The sequence below is a fragment of the Centruroides vittatus genome, unplaced genomic scaffold (genome assembly GCF_030686945.1).
Source record: "Centruroides vittatus isolate TY-2023 unplaced genomic scaffold, ASM3068694v2 contig_452, whole genome shotgun sequence".
Lineage (NCBI taxonomy): Eukaryota > Metazoa > Arthropoda > Arachnida > Scorpiones > Buthidae > Centruroides > Centruroides vittatus.
This window is the reverse complement of record NW_027122248.1, coordinates 917153-939678: the sequence shown is the minus strand read 5'-3', so window position 1 is coordinate 939678 and position 22526 is coordinate 917153. Positions and strand designations below refer to the sequence as shown.

Here is a 22526-nt window from a genome sequence, read left to right as displayed (position 1 = left end):
TAAATTGAACTTATTGGAGATTGAAAGATTCCTTCAATGGAATTATTCAAATGTAAGAAAAGTAAAAATGTCGCTTTTTTGAATATCTTTACGTGCATTGCACTTCTGAAGCATCTTCGAATAGACATAGACTTTTAAAACAAGGATTTTATGATGCGATATAATATAATAATCTTTTATTATTATTATTATTATTATTTTAAACAAATGCTGTATATTAAAATATAAATATGATTTTTACAAAGTTACATCAACTTTCAAATAAAATTTGCTTTACAGGAAGAGCTTAAATTTCGCTTTAATTAAGCAAAATTCTTTATTAAATATTGAAGAATTGAATACTGAATTTCTTGATATATTAACGAAAAAAACAAGTTGTATTTTAGAAAATAATATATATATATATAGGCCTATATTTTAAAAATTATGTATCATAGTTAACATTCGTGTCAAATAATAAGACAGTCAACAAACCGTTGGAATCAAAAAGATCTGAAAAAGAGAAAAAGTTGAATCCAATATTTTGTTTTGTGCCGTTGGTTCCATCAGATAAGTTGATAATCTAAGTTTCCAATCCTGGACGTTATCTTAAGTGTTAGTTTCTGTGTTCGACCGAAATAAATAACATTGGTCGAGTGAAGCTGCCAAAGTTGACAACATTAGGAGGCAGTAACATTGATGTTCCAAAGAGAAATGACGTTAGTAACCACCGAAGCGAAACTTGGAATCGTATTCTCCAACACTCTATCGACTTGTACTTGTTCCTGACAAAATTATTTTATGTAAACATATTTGCAAGTTGGTAACAATGCGATTTTTTTTTTACATCTCTTTCATAAATAATGCATATGTAAACGAACCAGCGATGTATTATAAATTCAATGTAGAAATGGCTGAGTTTTCAGAAAGGTTTGATACTTTACACGATAAATAATCGAATTTAATTTAATATATTTAATACTTTTCGAAATTAATTTCGATAGAAATTATTGTTTACATTTATAAAATCAAGATAAACATCGTCTCGTATGCGTAAGAAAATTATTTTATGTAAATGTATGGAATATATCATATCTTTATATATATATATTTATATATACAGCATTTAAATAAATTTTAGTATATTTTATATTATATAATATGCAAAAACGGGATGATATCTTGTTTATTTATTTGCATATATGATAATATTATTACTTTTAAGTGAAGCGCAATGTTTATTATTAATAATTCAGAAAAATATTATATATTTTTATTTAAAAATTTTTTTTTCTATAAACCATTTATTTAAATTAATTTAAATAATGGTAACATGAAAGCATAGTTTGATATGGTTATTAATTTTTTAGCATATAATTTATAATAATCAATTTATTTTAATTAAACGTGTATTGATATTGGTTTTATTAATGTATTGTTTATACGTACAGGAAATGAATTGATATTAAATTCCAAAACTAATAAAAATATATTATTTTTATTTCAATATAAACAAAATTTAATATTGAATTCAAACTAAAAATTTATATATATATATATATATATATATATATATATATATATATATGTATATAAATTAATTAAAATAGCTCAGTACACGTGTAAATAAATAATAGAAAAGTAAGAGTATTTTGTAGTTAAAGAAATATCTTTTAGCATTAATAAAATGGCAAAAATTAAGCTGCTTGTAGAGAAAAGTAAACAAAACTCGAGTCGTATCTCGTCTTTTTAAATAGTTTCTATTATATTTTCTTAGCAATTTAGTTTTATGCTATTTACTTAGCACTCCAGCTTTGTGTTATTTACGTAGAAAAATAGTTTAAAAAAATAATAAAATTATATATTTAAACTCACACATTTTTTGTTGTAGTGATAAATTATTAATAAGTAAAAATACTTCAGAACTATTGCTGTAATTCATTAAATTAGTCATTTCTCCCAGCTGAAAAAAGCTTATACGTGCTTCCATCTGGTGGTTATTTTTGCAAATATTTATATTTTAAATAAGAATTAAAACGGGTGATTAAACAATAATAATAATAATAATTTTTTTTAAATATCTAAATTTGTTAAGTTTTGAGAAGGTTTATAAATTTAAATAAATTTCCTCTAATTTAAGTTATATTAAATTCTTCTACTGTCATAACCGAAATATTATTCAATTATTATTATTATTATTATTAATGTAAATACATGATAGAAATTTTAGCATAATTATAATGTTAAAAGCTAATGATTAGTTAGATAGAATATATATTTTTTTAAGTGAAATTTCCTCTTTGGAATCTGTAGCGAGGGAAGCATCGTGAAGATTTATCATCCCAAGGTTAGCATCAATTTACTTTTGAAAGACTTCTGTGTATAATATAATGGAGAGAAGAGGAAAATGCATTCTCGCTCTTTCCTATACAAAACTAAGTTAGAAAATGGCGTTTCCATCTTTTCTTTACTGGAAAAAAATGTATATTTTTATTCTATTCTTACCAATATTTTTCTAGCTGATCGAATTCTTTTTTTTCCCTTCTTTTTCTTTTTAAATTTTACAAGATATAAATCCAGAAACATAAATTACAGTGTTAGAGAATATCTCTGATGCATTAGGCTATGCAATCTCACTTTTTCTTCTTATTTTTTTTTTTTTTTTTTTAATTCTCGAATTTCGTTTCGAGCTAAAATTGACGTAACGATTCAATCTATTCGTAAATCGAATATTCTTTAACACTGGGGGACTATATCCTTCTCCAATGTCAAAATTACATTGTAGAGTAAGTAGACTTGATATAACTTTGCTAGATTTCTTTCAATGACAACTGTAATTTATCAATTATTTATATAAAATGTGATTTAAAAACGTATTTTTTTAAAGTAAATTTCTTTTTAATTGAGTACAAAATAACCCTCGAACAACTTAAGTGGTCGTTGTATCGAGGTCATATATATATATATTCTTCGTTAAAATAACAGAGAAAAATGAAATATTTTACGGTTAGATTTACCTATGGTAGTCAAAATGGCGGCTCGTCTCTGATTCCAGCAAACAGAATAAAGGAAACAGTGAGGACACACGTTCTAACCTAACCTAACCTAACCTATTCTAATAAATTACCATAATTATTACTAACCAAATTATTAGAATAGAATAGGTTAGGTTAGGTTAGAACGTGAGTCCCCACTGTTTCCTTTCTTCTGTTCGCTGGAATCAGAGATGAGCCGCCATTTTGACTACCATAGGTAAATTTAACCTGTTTTATTAATAATAAATTAAATTATATGAAAAATAAAGTACATTAATAAATCAAGAAAATTTTCTTAAATTTAAAAGTTTTATTAAGTATTGCCGAATAAATAATTTATTTATTTATTTTTATAAAAGAAACATTACTTACGTAATACACGATACTTTTATTAAATCAAAATATATTTATAAGCATTTACATAATTGAAAATAACAGAAGAAATTCGACTTTCATGATAATTTTTAATTATTTTTTAATCTAGCGACTTTAATTTTATTAATTAAAAGTATTTTAATTACATTTAACAAAGCGTTAATTAAATACGAATAAATTTTTATTTTAATAATTTATATCAAGAGAAGTTTTATTGGAATAGTTTCTTTAATTGTATTCTTTATAAAGTTTTTAATTTAATTTATTATTTTATTTTAAGAAACTGAAAATAAATAAAATGAAATTTCTGGGAAAAATACTATAAAAATGCTAATTTTCTATTATTTTATTTTTATTTTTTTTATATTTTTAATGTCTACACACACAAAAAATAAAAAATAAAGTAAAAATTTATTATAATTTAATTTTATTTTTAGTTTTCTTTATTTAAACATGTTTTAATTTGTCTAAAGTAGTTTAAAGTAGTCATTAATGATGTCTGAATAGTTGGTGGTAGAAGAATGAATCGATATATTTGTATCTATCTTAAAGAATTTGATGCTTTTTTATTGTGTGTAGACCATCAAAATTTGTAATAAAAATAAACAGGAAAAAAGATACTTCCATTAAAGATATTTATGACTTTTATGTTTTTCTTACAGAGAAAATGTATATTCTGTATTTGATAAAATGTCGAATTTCGCATTTCTTATCGCATTAACTTAATATTATAGAATTATGTTATGCGGTATGCTGATTACTTTAAATTATTCTTCTAGAATTTTACTATTATATATCAATAGAATAATGAAAAATGACTGGTGCATTTATCAAAATATGTCCCATATTATTAATATAAATAACATTTATTGTACATTTTTAGTCATTTTTTAAAATAGTTTAAGTAATCGCTGACAAAATTATCATGAAAATCAATTAATTTGAGCGAAATTTTGACGTCAATTATTAATATAGTTAAAGAAGGAAAAATTTATATTGATTCTGTATATATTATTCCATAGAAAATTTAGTCAAAATACGATCAAATAAGTTTAGTCGTACTTTATTATACTTACTTTTAAGTAAGCAAATAACAGTAGAAGTTAAAATAACGCTTAAATGACATTAAAAAGATTATATAATTATGCAATAAATATAAGTTATTTCCTCTCTAAATGTGAGGAATTATATATAAATTTAAGAGTAAAAATCGGAAACTATAATAATAAATAAATTGCACGTGTTATTTTTGTATATTTTTAATTGGCTTCGTATTTTCTGTTTACAAAGTATGTTTAGAACTCCCTTTCTAGATAGAAAGGAAGGCAACGGTTGTCTACAGGTCGTCTGGGTGTAGAAAACAAAATAAATATATCTTCTTCTTCATTGCACTGACGGCATAACAGCAGTTGAAGAGTAAAGGATGATGATTCTTTCTAAACGGGACGGTGTAGATTAACGATGTGAAGAAATAACTTAGTCATTTGGTGATAAAAGACATTTAAAACATAAGATATACAGGTTTAGAAAGAAGCATATTATCCTTTGGGTACTTCAATATTGTTTGGGCCTGTCGTGCAGTCTACTTTCTTAAAGGGCTTCATAATAGAATACGGAAGCATGCCCGAGATGTTGTACTTCAGTTGGTGAAGTCTTATTATTAGTTCACGATACTAAATTGGAATTGCTATTGTTGTCCTGAGCATCTGCATTTTCTGGACTGGAAGTGCCTTCAGAACTGTCTATCATGAGAGATAGGGTGGAATGACAGACGGGAGACGAATGGACTGTGGAAGAATAATTGGACGATGGTTCTTTGCCATCGCAACTAGAACCACTAATAATACTATCTGATAATTTACTGCATTCAGATTTATCGAATGTTAATGAATCTTGACTGAGAGGCAAGCACATTGATGCTCCGTCAGTTTTGGTCAGTCGATAGCAATCCGCTGACAGATCCTGGTCCTTCTTAGCTAATGATGAATATACCGACGTAATTTGCTGTTTATCACTATTTTGCAAACTTGACGGTTCTTTTTGATCACCATTTTGATTATAAAGTTTAACGTCTTGTACTTTTTGATGACATAACATCATCGACTGTTGATTCTCACTATTTTCTGAACTAAATTCTTGATTAATACTTTGAGAAAATAATCCTGATGATTCTTCACTTTCGGATATGTTATCAATGTTACTAGTGCACAAATGAATAAGTTCTTGCTTACTATCCGATTGAGGATAGGATTCTAAATTACCCCCAATCCTCCTACAGCCAATTTGGTCCTCTTTATTGTCTTTAGTTTTTGATTCTACAAGTTGGAAACCTGACACTTGCGATTCTTTATCGACTTCGATTTCGAAGAATGACGAATCTCCAGAATTTTGTGTCGAAGGAAATTTCGAACTTCCCTCTTCCTGCGAACGGTAACTATCTGTTTCTTTCGTCACACAAGGCGATGCTGCAACTTTCGCTTCCTGAATTCCATTGTAGACGGACACAACCCGAAGTGGAATAGGAGATAAGTCGGCCACGGCTACTTTATCAATGGGTTCGTCTGGAGATGCTTGCCTCAAATTAATATTTAACATAGATGTGGCATCTCCCGCAACTGAATTATCTTCTTGAGTTTCGTTTTGCTCCAAACCAATATTGATAACCGGCAATTCTATACTGACTGCAACGAAAAAATAAATTCATCTTTAATAAATGTCGTCTAATTTACATTATTTCAATATTTTTATCTTTCTATTTTACATCTTTACCTCGCTCTACGGAGAAATTTTATTTAAATAACGTCTATTGAAGTCAACTTATAAATTTATGTGATATTTTAATAACCTCTGGAATGGAAATAAAAATTTACTGACTACTTTCTGGAGAAAATAAACATTCTCACTAATTAGAATTTATATTTAGCACTTGTTTATAGTAATGAATTAAATAATGAATTTTAATTAAAATAACTACACGGTGATGCAATCAAAACTTTCTTAGCAAAAGTCGTTCTTTGAGAAATTATTCCAATAAATATAATGCTTTAGAATTAAAATAGAAAGTAAATATTTCTATTTTTAAACTATATTTATAAGTCAATTTATAGATTTTCAAATGATCGAAATTATTGCTTCAGAAAGTATTCAATTTAACGTAAACGAATACGAGTGAATAACGTTATTTCCACTTCGGTTTATCCAACAGAAAAATTTAACAAATTGATTAAAAAATAAATAAAAGCTTCCACTGTAATTTGGCCGGAATTTAATCTGCATACAATTAATAAATGTTACAATAATAATAATAATATTTGCATAAAATCTATAAGCAGTTCAATTTTATGAAAGGGAAATTTTTAGTTTTACGATGTTTGTAGAAAATTGCGTGAAATATAGCTATTAATTAATGTCAAATAAATGTACAAAAATAAACGTAGAATTCTTAGAAATGCATATCTTTATAATTTAGATATATTTTTGAATACTAATGATTAAAGTAAAATTAAATACAATTCTATCTGTAACAGATAATAAGCTATTGTATAGTAAATACAATGAAATGATGTATTTTAATAGCTTATTTAACGACGTATACGTATCTTATTTTTTTATTTGAGGAGAAATTAGACGTATGTAAGTAAAAAGCAGAAGTGTTACACATACATCTGTTATTAAAATTTCCAATTAAAAATTCCATACACATAAAAAGTTTATCACTATTTATGATAGTTTATACACGACCATCATTATCTATAACTATTCGATAAAAGTTTAAAAGAATATTTATTTTCGGATTCCATTAAAGTAATTCTAAAAATATACATTTTTATTAAAATATAATCGATTCAAAATGCATTTATTTCAAGCAAGATCTTATCAACATCCACTCCTGGAGCACGAATGAAAGCAATTAATTCAATAATACCTCTATAATTAAGCTCCATTTGCGATGTAGAAAATAACCGGAATGGCATTTGTACCAAGCAACAACCATCCTGTCAAAATCAGATCCGTGATAATTACTATTGGGATAATTTCGAGAATACAACTTTTATAATTAGAAAACCGAAATTCAGTGTTGTAACCTGCGTACTGTACATAAATCAGGTTCAGTTATGTCGTCAATAAATTGTATTCAGCTAACAAAAGAATTACATTAAATATTTTATAACTCATTCTTACAACGTTTCGCGTGTCGTCACGTTCTTTACATATTTTCCTCGGTAGTGTTTTCGGTCTTTCGATAAATTTTATAGGGAGGCGAATACATATTTTAAAATATAAAAGACATCGTGCAATTAACCTACCATAATCCTTTTCGTTATCCCAGCCGTTGTTGAACGTAAACGTGAAGTTTGCTGGAAGTGAGGCCATCTTGACTATTGGTTTGTGTAACCTTTGATTTATGTTCGTTTCCTCGCGGTCCATCTAAAAAAAAAAACAACAACACGTGTAAAATATTAATAAATGATTTATATTTAATTTCTTTTTGTAAATTCCATTAAGATTAATAAAAATTACCACTTCCAACAAACTCTCGGCAGCAGCAACTTCTCGGAGTTTCTGTTCTTGTTCGGCTGCCAGCTCTTGTTCAATTTCTGCTTCCATCTCCAAATCGTCTTCCATATGTTTGTGCGATTCTTCCAAATGCTTCATCAATACGGCCACAACTACATTCACCAAAACAAATTGTGCCATTAACACGAACACGACGAAGTACAACGGTGCAATGATAGCAGACACACAACAATTACGAACACAATCGCTCGAAGAATCACACGAATCACGGAGAGTATCCTGAAGAGAAGTGGACAATGATCATTAGTAGGCAACGTCCGTTAATGAATTAAGCAATTAGAGTCAAGCTACGTACTTTCATTATTCCGTTCCAGTTGTCGCCGGTGGCGACTCGAAATAAGGTGAGAAATGCCATCCCAAAGTTTCTGAAATGGGCATGTTCTCCGAGACCCTCGCAAGGAAACTCTTCTGTGCATTCTGAGTATTAAAAAAAAAAGTGCATTGAAAAGTTAGGAATTTTTGTTAACAAATTCTTTACAAAATGCACTTACCTAAGCGACCAAACAATTCAACTCCAAGAGCAGCGAAAATAAAAAACAGGAGAAAGAAAAGCAGACCCAGATTTCCAACTTGGGGTAAGGCTTGCATTACGGTATCCAATAAAGCTCTGATGCCTTTGGCCATTTTTAACAATTTCAAAACTGTTCACCAAAACATTTAGAATTCAAATTTCATTCTTGGACGAACTAATTAATTTTATTAAGTGATTTAGTTTAATTTTCAAGTACAGAAAAAAAATACACACTGCAGGTTATTTATTCGATAACGTTAGAAAAACTTTACAATAAAAAATGAGGAATAAACAGAGAGAAAATTTGTATTTTCTGGAGGAAAGATATTAAATATATAATAAATTCTTTAAAACTAAAATGATAATATAAACGTTATTCTATATGGCATTCACACACGTGATGCGAGGAAATAAAAAGGAATCGTACTTGACCTATCTATGAGAAAAGAATATTATAAATTGCCTTGTCTGTATGTTTGTCGGATATATCCGTCAAATATTAAATAATCGTCACAGAAAGTAGTATGACGAATATTTCCGTCAAATGCATTTAATAAAGAAATTTTCTTTTGTGTCATATATATTTAATAATTCATATAACTTTATAAATATTTTATAATTGAAGTTTCATAAGTCGATATAAGGAAGGAATTTATTTGTAGCTCACCTCTCGCTATCCTTAACACTCTCATAACCCGCATTATGGTTGGATTAACTGGCATGACGTCAGATTCCATCTCTTCTAACGTTATTCCAACAATTGATAAAATAACAATTATAACATCTAACTGGTTCCATCTACAGGATATTAAGCATCAGCACGGAATACAAAGAAAAATAATAATTAATAATAAATCGTTACTTACTTATCTTTAAGATATTTAACAACACCTAATGCAAGGACTTTCATTACAGCTTCCAGGATAAAAACAGCTGTAAAAAAATAGTTGAAGATCTTCAAAGCGTAAACAAGCTCCTTTAAAAAAATATTTTAAGAATTATAGTTTCTAAATTTGTTTCCCAAATGACGACACAGATGCTAAAACTTACTTTAGGCATCATATAAAATTCCATAGCCATAGTGACTACATTTAATCCAATAACAGCTGCGATAGCTAAATCAAAATATTTGCTGGTTACAATGCTATGCGTAAATAATCTTGGTTTGGAATAATTGATATAATAGGGTGGTTCCATTAATTCTGTAATGATATAAACCATTATATTATTTATATAGTAAGAATTACATCATTAAAAACGGCTTACAAAATGACTTGTTACACGTAACACATATTTAATATTTACATAAACATTTTTAAAGTTATTAAGGTTAATGAATGTAAATTAAGTAGAAATTTAAATAATTTAATTTAATAAGATAATAATTCATTTACTCTTTCGTTTCTTTTCGAGTTTTTTCGCTCTTTTAGCGGCTCTTCTCGCTTTCTCTTCCTTCTCTTGCTGTTCACGACATCTGTGAAAGTTCTCAACTACCACCCCAACAAACATGTTGAGAACGAAAAAGGCCACAAGGAGAAGAAATGATATGAAGTAAAAAAGTCTCCAAACGCTATGATTTTCCACTGGCTAAGGGAAATATAAACCTATCATAAAAATTATCTCTACTACACTACTTCTACTTCTTTTGTAGTTTATGTTTTAAATAATTTCAATTTAATGCTTAACTTTAGCGCTGAAATGCCAAAACTACATAGAAATATTATATAATAGTAAATTATTGAAAGTGTGCAATGAAATTTACATAAAATTTGCTAACGAAACAGTTCTTTTGTGATATTTTAATAAATAAAAATTGAATTTTAAATTTGAAATTTTCCTTTCTCGTAGCCCACTTTTTTTTATACTTAAGGTTACTTTGTCACTGTTCATCGATTTTTTATTTTATATTCCCAATTCTCTAATCTTCTTTATACGTTCTTTAATCATGAATTTTCCCTCTCTAGTATTAAAAGTAGCATTATCGTATCTATTTTAATCATATCCTCTACTATTCTATAGCTTTATTAATGCTCTTTAAATATCTAAATTGCGAAAATTTTTAAATTTCTATTTGAAATGAAGTATTGATACCGAAAAAATATTACCTTCTTAATATCTCTCAAAGGGATATATATTAAAAGATTAAAAGAACATTCGCATTAATGGATAAACTTTAAATTTCTCTCCATATATATAAATTCTCAGTCGTTTTTTTTAGCCAACTTTCTTTAACTAAGATTAAAATATTTAATTGTCGTGTTCATGTAATAAAAAAAATTCAAATATTTTAATATTAATTACTTAAAAACTTACGTCGAGATATTATTATCGATGTTATATTTATATAAATTTAATATCAAAATGAGAAAACTAATTACTTGCATGTCTACATCGACAGCATCAAGGCCAGTATACATAATATTCACCCATCCATCTTTGGAAGAAAGAACAAATAGGGTCATAAGCGCCTGAAAGTGAAAAAAATAACCTGTATATAAAGGACAAATATTACAATAGATTTCACGGATAGTTTTATTTTTATCATTAAAATTTATATGTGAAATTATACACATATATATGGAGGATTGTATGTAAAAATTGAGACTTATGGTTTGAAGTCGATTAAGCAAATTAAAACTATGTCCTATATAAGGAATTTACTATGGAATTAAATAATAGTTTCATCTACAGGATGTCCCATATATATATTAAATTTCTCTACAGAAATACAGGCTTGTATCGTTATCGTTATTTAGTTCTGTAGAAGGACGTGTTAGATTATTTTCAACGATATTCTAATGTTAATATACGAGATAAATATATAATTATATAACCATAAAATAGTACAAAATAATATATTACATAAACTTAATTAATATTAAAAGAATTATAGCCTATATATGTATTATTATCCCAGAATATAACTATATAATCAAGTCCAGATTCATGAGATATTGTATAACAGTCACTTGTTACACAAACCTGTATAAATATAGTAAATACACATAAAGACACGTATAAATAGAGTAATATAAATAGTAACCTATAGAAATGTATTTATTCATGTTACGTATACTGTAATACGTAGATTTAAAAATAGAATGGTTGAATTAATTATTGAAAATGTCAAGATTTTCAAAATGTATGAATCCGAGTGATTAATTATATTCTACATCCCTTCTATAATGTATTTTTCATCTATATTTTTAATAAATAGCTAGTTTTCATTGAAAACTTATCGTTTAGTATTCTACTAATTACATCTATAAAAGCATTGACATTTCATATTTGTATATAAATTAGTCACTAGTTATATGATTTGATAAATTCTCTTCTACTTCAAAGTTAGCTTAAGAGAAGGGAAAAAAATAGTGGTGCATTATTCTACGGGAATAAGGGCAATAATTGTCTTGGGCCCCCACCAATAGATCTTTAATAAGAAAATATTTCTCCAAAAAATTCCCTGAAGTAAACACTGTACAATACATGGGACCCATTAATTAAGGAATGTATGTTTACACCTTTTATCTGCTTCTTTGAAAGAATACCTCTTTCTCTATTAGTCTAATTTAATAACTAACAACTAGAAAATGAAAGAAAAATCTATATTTTTCCTTAACTTCAAAAATCAATACATTAAAAATCTAAAAAAATATATATATATATTATATAATATTAAAATATATTTTATAAAATAGATTTATCTAAGAAGCAAAACAAGGTTTTTATTTAATTTAGAAATGTACTTTATTCTAATTTTCATATCATTAAATAAATTTTAGTAAAGTTATTTAATAAAATGAAAGAATTTGATGCAAATGAATAAAAAAAATAATAATAAATAAATAAATAACATAAAATTGAATCTCGGTAATGACTTTATATTTTACAGAAACAATTTTCTGTACAGTATGATGATAATTATAGAGGATGGAATTAAGTTCGAAAATTCTCTTTTGAAAAATTAAAAAAGATACGCTTTTGTTAGAGAAGAGATGCATCTTTAGAATATTTTGCATTTTGGATTAGCTCTAGACAAAGAAATAACGTAATTAATTATAATTAATAACTTCCCCACTAACAAAAAAAAACCCCTTTTATTTTCACTTTTATCCACAAAACTCCTTATTTATTCCTCTTTTCTTTTGATAACATTCCTCTTTTTTTTATCACTTATCTTACTTTTCTTCCTTTTCTTTTATACATTTTCTAACCACGAGATACGCGAATCTTGTATATTGTTTTACAAAATTGCGTGCAATTTATAAAACATATCGACTAACATCGATGCAGCTGGAAATTCTAATATTTTCTATGGGGGAAAACTTCATATTTCTATTAAGTTTACTAAGAAATACTATCTAATGCATATTCTATTTCATAAAAATCAATAAAAAAAACTATTTTAGAAGGTAAATTTCTCTTTTTTAAATAGATTCTATTGGGGGTATGAATATTAATAAACTATTACGTACCTTTCCAAGATTATCGAAATTATATTTTCTGTTTACCCAATTGTTTCGTGGATCTGCCAAACACTCGGATTTATTTTGAACGTGTTTGACATTCGGACCATCACAGAAATAAAAAGTTCCTTTGAATAACTGAACAGAAAATTAATTATTTAACGTTACACGCAACGGTTGAGAATGTTTGCATGAAATTACTTAGAAAAATCACTTACCTGGACTCCCAAGATGCCGAAAATAATGAAAAAGGTGCAACATATAAGGACAATGTTACCAATTGGACGAAGGGAAGAAAGCAAAGTCTGTACGACTAACTTTAATCCAGGCGCTCTGTTGATTACTCTAAATTAACGTTAAGATCGATTAATTAACATAAACGAATGACGATTTGCCATTTAAAACTAATAAAATATCGTTTTAAAATTAAATAAGAATAATTTAAAATAATTCATAATGGATTTAATGAATCAAATATTCATAATCTTTTAAATTTTCTAACGTATGGATAATAAAGCTATTTAGAAGATAATAACCTTAAAATTAAGTTAATATTTAATTGAAATGTTTATCATTCTTAACAGACTTGTTTTCAATTTATTATCAAAGTTCACTTTGTGTATAGTTTAATTACAGAATTCACAATAGGAAACGAATTTTCTAAATTAGCTTTTAATTTAGAAAAATATATAATAATGATGCTTAATAAAGAATTAACTAAAATTTGGTTTTTATCTAGATAAATATATATTATATTTAGATAATCTGATGAGATAATCATACGAATTTTTCTATAATATAATTGAATTCAACGTGATTTAACCGTTTTTGCAATACAGTTAACAATAATGGGATATTTAATAAGTGCAATTTAGTGTCAAGGATTTGTCATAAAGTTATTTTTAATTATAATGAATGTACAGGTTTATAAGCATTTCAAAAATATATATATATATATACTGTATAATGGCATACAGACTCACGCAAATGTCATTTTAAAGCTAGTTAAATCTGGATACGTCAGAATATGGATATCAATATCAACTTCATAATTGATTATGCACGTGAATATAATAATTCCCCACGTATAGTCTATAATATATTACCTGTATGAAGGTAATAAAACAAAGTATTGCGTAGAAGAAAGATATTTCTAATTATTAAAGCATTTTACGTAAAAACGATCCTCTCTCAGATAATTATAAATGAAAAATTGTTTCAGATTTGGTATTATTGTAAATATAAAATCGAAATTTACATTTTTTTGGATCTCTTTTAAAATAAAAAAAATTGAATTATTTTTAATTTAATCAAGTTTTATTTTAACTGAAAAGCATCCATACTTTTGACTTATAAAAATAAATTCAATTCTTATCGAATATTTTCTAATTGGTTTTCATTAACTAGAATATATTCCATCAGGCATTAAGGCATTGTAAGGTTTCGACTTGGTTTGATAGCGTATGGCAACATAACACATCAAACAGTACAATACATACATAAATATCCAACAAATTCGTGTTTTATACATACGTTTTTAAAATAATTGCTTTTCACAATTTTTTTATTTAAGTTTTAATGTCGAAACAATAAATATCGATTTAAATTAAGTGACGTAAACTGATGATGACATTTCTCTAATAGCTTTAATTGTAAATCTATAAAAATTTTAATTAAAAGTATGTTATTGACTCTATGTAATCGAATTGTTAAAAGCGCACAAATTATTCTTTATTTAAAGTATTTAATTGTAATAATAAATATTACACGAATTATGTCGTTGGAGATATTGAAAATATGAAAATTCTCTTACAAAATTTCTGTTCTAGAACCTTCAATAAAATCCACGTTTAAAAGCGGCCATTTTTGGAACTTTTTTTGAATACAAAATAACCTCTAAACAACGATCGCTTTATGTCCCCGTCAGTGTCTGTTGTTTACAGGTTAATCTGTTTACAATGCGTGGTCATATTTTCGTTTAAACTGACTTGAAAATTGATATTTCTTAATATATTTCTGTATAAAATTATTGTAAAAATGTTATTAAAAAAAAACTAAATTTCGTATTGAATAGTAAAAAAAAAACTCTTGTAGAATTTTCTTTCCTTAAGAATTTTTACTATAAAAGCAACAAGAATACTTATTTAACCTATTCAAATACGTTGTTTTCAAAAAAGAAATGAAAGATATATTTACCTGAGGGGACGAAGCGATCTCAAAAGACGAAAAACCCGAAGGATGCCGAATATTCGAGGGCTTCCATCAGCAACAAACGACAAAAATATATCCACTAAAGATACGATCACTAAAACTCCATCCATGATATTCCATCCCACTTTAAAATATGCGTTTTCTCCATACCAAAGCCCTTTAGCTATTACCTACCATAAAGAAATAGAATTTATTTAATGTATATATATATATATATATATTTAAAAATATATTTAAGAAAATACCTTTATGAACATTTCTACTGCAAAAACAAAAGTAAAAACATAATTAGCAGCATTTAAAACCTCTCTCTCTACGCTGTCAGGAGGAATCGTTGGTCTCTCCATAGCTAAACTAATACAGTTCAAGGCGATAAATACTAAAATACCATAATCGAATTTTTTATTGTCTGCTAGGATTACGCAGACTTTTCTTAATCTGTAGAATATAAATAACTACAATTAATTTTAAAATATATATATATATATTAAAACAAGATACGTTATAAATAACACGCATAGTTGGAAGATATAAAATATAAAATTCGAATATTTACCTATTGGAAGGAGGAAAAATAAATAAGGAGTAATCTTTTCTATCTTTAAAGCATCCTCGGGGTTCCATATACCAAGCTAACTGCAATGTAAAAGAATGGAATGCTATTGAAGGCTTCTAAATATGATTTCGATGCTGGCCATTGAATTTTTTTTTACTTAAGAAATTTAAAAAAAGTTTATACTAAATTTAAATATATATTCTCTAACCTTTAGCTCAAGCTTCTCTGCATTAATTCCATTATCGACTTTAACCTGTATCGTCTCATTCAAGTTATTTAGCTTGAAATCATCTTTTAGAGAGGATGCGGTTAAAGAATTTTGGCGACTACAATGATCGAAATTAGCGGAAACATTAATAGACCCCGTCTGAGAATCTCTGTGACACGGACTCGAAGAATCTCTCTTAATTGAATTTTGTGGACTAAGGCTTCTCGGAGTTCCTATGCTATTTTGTTTGGTTGGGATGGGTCTCTTATTGTTTGGTGTATTCACTACTAATGTAGTAAGTCCACCATTACACTGAAGATAATCGGAACTGGAGCAACTGGAACGTGTAAAAGAGATGTAAATCATATAATAGGAACAAGAAATCATTTTATTATACGAAAATCAAGAATAATAAGATAGATTATTGATTAAAGAACTGCAAAGAATATATATATATATAAAGAGTGGCGCATTACAGCTTTATGGAGCCTCAGGCAAATTTGAATTAGGGAGTCCCATGTACTGTACAGTGTTGACTTCAAACACTTTTATTCGGGGGAATTCCCCGGTATACACGTTCGTTTTTAACGTGACCTTTGCGCTGAGCACCCTGCACTTGAGCCAAATCGGCAATCTAGTGTCTCCGGATATGGCCTAAATTTCGATATTCTTACTACAGTAATGAGTTTGTAAAAGATTAGTCTGGGGCCCTGCTTTTCCCCGTTTGCCCATAGGATAACTCGCCACTGATATATATGTATATATATATATATATATAAATGACGGAGAGAGCAGTGTATATAATTCTTATTGTAGTCTTTTTAACGGAATAATAAGGACACAAAAGGAAAGACTACTATTAGACGTAACAACTTTCTCTGAAACTTGCTTCAGTATTTATTAAATAATTATTATAAATTGTTACATTTAAAATGAAATTACCTATGAGAGGTATTGCTAGTCATATTATTTAAGACAGTTTCTTCTCCATCACTAGACGAACCGCTGTCTAAATCTACTAAATTTTCTTTATCGCCCTTCTTTTTCCATTTCGATTTCCAACTTCGTATACTTCCACCTCGATGTCGACTCGAAGGACTGTTGCAACTGCTCGACTGACTCAAAGAATTCTATTAAAAATGAAATAAATCGAGGTTGATAAGCTTATTTGTATGCTAGACAAAATACAGCACGCTGCAAACTTAAACGTTTAAAATTATCTATATACCTTTCTACTAAGAAAACCAGGCTCCAAACTAGATCGACGACAAAACATTGGAGATAAAGTCTCCTGTCTCGGAGACAAATTATCAGGGATATTTAAATTGATGCTCCGATTGCTTCTCTTGCTAGCAGTACGAGATAAACAAGGAGATTCTTGAGGACTAGCAAACGATGTCGGACTTTGAGACTAAGAAAGATACGAGATCTTATTAAAAAATGTAGTAAAAAATACTTCTAATTAAAAAAGTTTTCTATCGAAATTACAAGAAAAAAAAATGAATACTGTAAACAATTCGATAATTTTTAATGGCGTGCGCGCCTTTATTTAAAAGGTGAAGAATTAAATAAGTGGTTACCAAAGACTTATCGATTGATTCTAATGAAGGTGCGCTGATATTGAAAGCCATCAGTGGAGACAACTTATTGTTCAGCTCCCTGACAAGAGGTTCCAAAGTAGCATTTGGAGAGCCCTGAGGAGTTGCTGCAGTATGAGTGATAATGGGAGGAAAATGCACCGCCTCTTTGGCTGTTGGCTGCGATCTCATCCTTGTTTCTGTAATAAATTTTAAAAGTTGGTTGGAGCGAATTTACTATTGAAAATTGTGATAAGCTACGATAACGAGCCGTAAATATACAATATAATAATAGAGTCATTCGAAATTTATTATTATTTAAACTTAATTTTACTTTTCTACGTTAAAATTGTTTTATTGCATCTTCCTTCAATCATATTTTTTTTTCTTTAAAATATACAAAAGATATTACTATAAAATTATTATTTCGAAGATAATTAATAATTAATTAATATAATTAATTGGAGAGATACTCTTAAAATTTCCAGAAGAAAAAGACTTAAGGTGATGATTATCAGATGGCGCCACAAGTAAATTTTAAGGCTATTTTCCAAGATAAACAAAAATGGAGGAAGGAAAATTTCCTCGTACACTACGTGTATTCTATTCATAGAAACTTCTCTCTTACAAAAATACATATTCTTAATTAATTACAACAAGTACATTTATAAAATTAACCGTATCGTCGGAACCTTTTTCTATATTATCCTTCGGATCATCATCGTCTTTTTCCGTCCACTGTACAGATTTCGTATCTTCGTCTTTGCAATTTGAATTCTGTTTGGAATCAGGATCATCAGTATCTTCCGCTTTCTTATCGTCCTGAATAGATAAGAGATTTGTCATCAGCCACATTTTTTCTCGTCATTTGTCGATAATACAGCAACATTATTAATATATATATATATATATATATATATATATAAAAGATGAAAGAAGAACATACCTCGGTAGAAAATCCTTCAACCAAAATGGCTACTAATAAATTGAACAAAACGTAATTGCCGAACGTCATCAAAGCGACAAAGTATAAGGCTGCCCAGTGTGAAGTCTTTTCCATGCCGTTAAATAACACTACATTCCAATCTTCTTGAGTCAAGATCTTCAAATACAAAGAACTTTCAGGTTAGCTTGCTAAAGGATAACCAATATTTTTTCAAAAAATATAAAAATAAAACGTGACACTAAGTGCTAAGTACTATAACCACCACACATGATACTAAACTGTAAAATTTTATATATATTATTTACTATATTTTACATCAATTTTTAAAAATATATATATATATATTTATAAATAACGAATGAGACATTTACGATATTATACTACGTTTAAAATTGATTCAATCAATTATTAAACTATCAGTCGAATAGTCTATTACATAAATACTAATATAATAAGAATAGACAATTATCCTACATTAATAGAATATAGATACGATAGATATAAATGCCAGGAAATCGAATTTAAAGCACCGACATCAGCAAATTCGATAATAAATCAAATATCTTATTACTATTTCTTTTAAACTCGTAGGAGACATTTAAAAGTAAATTCAACATTTATTTTAAAAATTGTCTAAAATAGAAACTAGATATATTAAATAACTATTATTTAATTAATATAATACGTAAAAATCGATGAAGTTAGAAAGTTGTAAAAGGCAAACTTTAATTCTAATGCTTTATTGGGAATCGTCTAGACTGCTCTTTCTACTTTCCAACTCAATTTCTTTTCTGATATTTTAAATTAACTTCTCAATTACATAGAAAATGGCAAATATCAGCTTTATATATTACTTTCTTTTTTAATTTTCTGATTGTTTAGAGGTTTCTATCTATTAGGGCATTCGATTTGTTGTTCAGAATAAACTCTATGAAGCATGCATGAACTGCTCGATCTTTTAAAACCTCCAGGGATTTTAATTTAATTTGCTTAATATCCTATCAGATAAAGATATAAAAGATCTATTTTTAATTTTTATAAAATTTATCTGAAGACATTTCTAACTTTATTACTTAATTAACAAATTTACGAATAGTTTAATTATGACGGGTCTATAAAAAAAAATCGGGAATCGTTTAACTCTATGAATAAAAAAAAGAAAGTATTAAGATTATTTACATAATTTAATCTTTAGTAATGTGGAAATATGTTTATAATTATCAATTTATGATTATTTTTCGTAAGTAGGAATGAATATTTCCAGTTTTAATAATGATGATTCATCGAAGTTCATCTTAATAAGATTACTAAAACGACGGAGTGAAATATAACTAACAAGCGAATAAATCGATCAATTTAACATTATTTTTAATTAAAATATTAATAACTTTTATACGGTTATTATTATAAACTACTTAAATACAAATAATTACGATTTATTATTAAAAGTAGAAAAAAATTTTACTAATTTGGACCAATTTAAAATACAATTATAATAAGTTATTCTTCTATAAATAAAATTTATTTTAATATTTTATTTCGCTGATTCTACGCTTCAAAAATAAAATAAAAATGGTTAAAGAATTATATTTAAAAATTTTAATTTTTCAATACGATATTATATTTTCTCTTTTTCGAAAAGAATAATTGAAATTCTCGTAATTTATTTTCTATACTCGACAATCATTAAATATTTATTTTTCGTATTTTTCTAGTTACGTTGTTGTTATTAAATACTTTCGTATCTTCTAATACATTTTCTTACTCCATCGTTAAATAAAATTTCACCTTCTATTCGGGCCTCGTAGAAACGTTATAGAATTATGCATTTTTTAATATAGAACTGTCAAAATTTTGTTTTTTTTTTCTGATTTTTCTATATGCGAAAAGTATAGAGAAGAACCCAAAAGTTACAATATACTAGCTTCTGTTTTGGTTCTAAGGGTTCACTCGAGGGAAGAAGCTAAACTGCTTCAGGTGACAATCCAACTTGGATCATTATAATTCTTTTTACACAATTCTTAGTTATTAAAGATAAATATTTTAATTTCAAATCATTATCCGAAGCTTTAAAGGATGTTCTTTCGTCTCAATTTTTTTTTGTAAAATTGAATATGAAAATAAACCCTTTTCTATAGAAATGTCTGTTGTAATTTGTGATTTTAAATTAATTTAATAAACAGAAACAATCAGAAAATGATTATAATCTAAAATTTTCATGAGAATACATCTTTTAATGGTGTGAGTTCGATTCAAAAGCGGTCTTTTTTGGTGTATCTTTAACGAAAATTTGCACTAATTTCTATTCCAGAAAATCTATTATAAATTGTTTCTATAATAATTATCAACCTTTGCCTTGTCAGAAACTAATATATTAATTATTATAGAAACAATTTGGAAAATAAGTGATTTCAGGAACAACGATATAAATTCTAGTTAAACGATACTGGTCCTTCCAAGCAAATGCAGATAACGTTATTAGAGTAAGGACGAGTTGTTAAAAATTTTAAAATATATAACTAAGTATAATTACAATTAATAAATAATATGTAAATGAATGAAATATATACGTACTTTTTAAATTTTTTTTTTTTTTTTTTTTTATAAAGTATTGATTGACGAATATAAAAGAGTGTACCTGTCAACGTGTTTGCCAGCCACCTTACCTGGAAAACAGTGACTGTAGCCCATAGAAAGTTATCAAAGTGTTTTCGGTCGCAAACACAAGTTGTATTTGGACAAGAGATATCATCACAAGTACATTGAGTGGTTCCATCAATCTGGGTACAGAATTTTCCACCAAATAAATACATACCCAAACAACTAAGGGGAAAAGAAATTGGTCTCGCTCAATTTTATCTACCTTTTAATTAATTAATTATGACAAATATACATTTAAAAAAAAGTATACCTGCAGCAAAACTCAAGTTATAAAATTATAGGAATTATACTTAAATGTGCATTAAAACATTCAAAAATAATTTTTTTTTCTTTCTTAAATTTGTAAATAGTTTTCATATATTGATATATAAACAGTAAACGAAACGTGAAAGTGGATTTTAAAAAAAATTTATGAATTTGCAAACTTTTCAATAAATTGCAAGCAGCTGAGGGTTGATATTGGAACGGGGAAGTGAAAGTAAAGAAATGAGTCGTGCCTTGTATCGACAGGTGACGTGGCAGAAACGTAGACAGGTGGAACAGAAGAAAAGTAACAAAAGGTATGAAAGTTAAAGCAGTGCAATCGATCGGTCTCGATAAAATAAAAGCTGACATAAATACAGTACCTGAAAAACAGTGACAATAGCCCAAAGAAGAGAATCAAAATTCTTCCTCTCGCATTGCATACTTCCATCTCCAATTTTTTTACAGAATCTGCATCCGAAAAGATTCATGCCAAGAATGCTAAGGAGAAAAACATGCACCAGAAAATAAGACATTATAAAAAATTGCAGAATGAGCAAAAAATCAGTGCAAAAACATAAGAAAAATAAATAATAATAAGATTCATTCCAGTATTAAAAAAAAAAAAAATTAAACAGAAGTAGGATATATGTGAAAATTTCAATATGGCTGCAAATGTCAAGTAGTCACAAAAATAAAATTTAAGTACAGTAAATGACAGGAAGCCGTTTTCCACGTTCCAATTATAATTTTATAAGCCACCTTCAAGTTTCAAAATGGTTATTATTATTATTATTTTTAATGGGAAATACACGAATATTTGGACCAAATACAAATAGCCGGTAAAGCGAATGACGATCAAGCAACCATATTGAAAAAAAGAGGATACAGAAAAATTTGCATTTGGTCTACAATTTTTTTTTTTTTTTTTCTAAAATTTAATTAAGGAAAAGATATCCTACCTGAAAATAAAAATGAAGAGAATTAATAATGCAAAAAATACTGCAACATTATCGATAGTGCGAAGCATAACAACCAATTGACGTCGAAGTGCTGGCATAAAGCGAACTAGTTTCAGTATTCGCAATAACCTAAAGGTCCTGAGCACTGATAATCCACTACCGCTGCTCTGACATAGTTCTACTATACTGTAAGTAAATTTTTCATTGGTTATATATAT

General features: G+C 27.3%; 1 protein-coding gene across 4 annotated transcripts in view; it reads right to left on the bottom strand.

Moving 5' to 3' along the window:
• Positions 1 to 4632: 4632 nt before the first annotated feature.
• The window catches only part of LOC136977189 (voltage-dependent T-type calcium channel subunit alpha-1G-like), a 52213-nt gene continuing 34319 nt past the window's right edge, over positions 4633 to 22526 (bottom strand). For 2 of the 4 annotated variants that reach the window (XM_067272641.1, XM_067272643.1), the window contains 23 exons: positions 22309 to 22494; positions 21730 to 21847; positions 18443 to 18598; positions 18189 to 18318; positions 17500 to 17696; positions 17148 to 17330; positions 16862 to 17049; positions 15920 to 16256; positions 15712 to 15791; positions 15401 to 15593; positions 15141 to 15325; positions 13163 to 13289; positions 12954 to 13082; positions 10857 to 10946; positions 9873 to 10065; positions 9529 to 9680; positions 9345 to 9454; positions 9146 to 9276; positions 8459 to 8608; positions 8263 to 8384; positions 7911 to 8186; positions 7697 to 7817; positions 4633 to 6070 (listed from right to left, as the gene is read on the bottom strand). In XM_067272641.1, the coding sequence (XP_067128742.1) occupies positions 5055 to 6070; positions 7697 to 7817; positions 7911 to 8186; positions 8263 to 8384; positions 8459 to 8608; positions 9146 to 9276; positions 9345 to 9454; positions 9529 to 9680; positions 9873 to 10065; positions 10857 to 10946; positions 12954 to 13082; positions 13163 to 13289; positions 15141 to 15325; positions 15401 to 15593; positions 15712 to 15791; positions 15920 to 16256; positions 16862 to 17049; positions 17148 to 17330; positions 17500 to 17696; positions 18189 to 18318; positions 18443 to 18598; positions 21730 to 21847; positions 22309 to 22494 (4570 nt within the window). In that variant the 3' untranslated portion in view covers positions 4633 to 5054. Of the gene's footprint in view, positions 6071 to 7696; positions 7818 to 7910; positions 8187 to 8262; positions 8385 to 8458; positions 8609 to 9145; positions 9277 to 9344; positions 9455 to 9528; positions 9681 to 9872; positions 10066 to 10856; positions 10947 to 12953; positions 13083 to 13162; positions 13290 to 15140; positions 15326 to 15400; positions 15594 to 15711; positions 15792 to 15919; positions 16257 to 16861; positions 17050 to 17147; positions 17331 to 17499; positions 17697 to 18188; positions 18319 to 18442; positions 18599 to 21108; positions 21266 to 21729; positions 21848 to 22308; positions 22495 to 22526 lie in introns of all 4 variants that reach the window. The other 2 variants (XM_067272640.1, XM_067272642.1) reach the window with 1 other exon arrangement.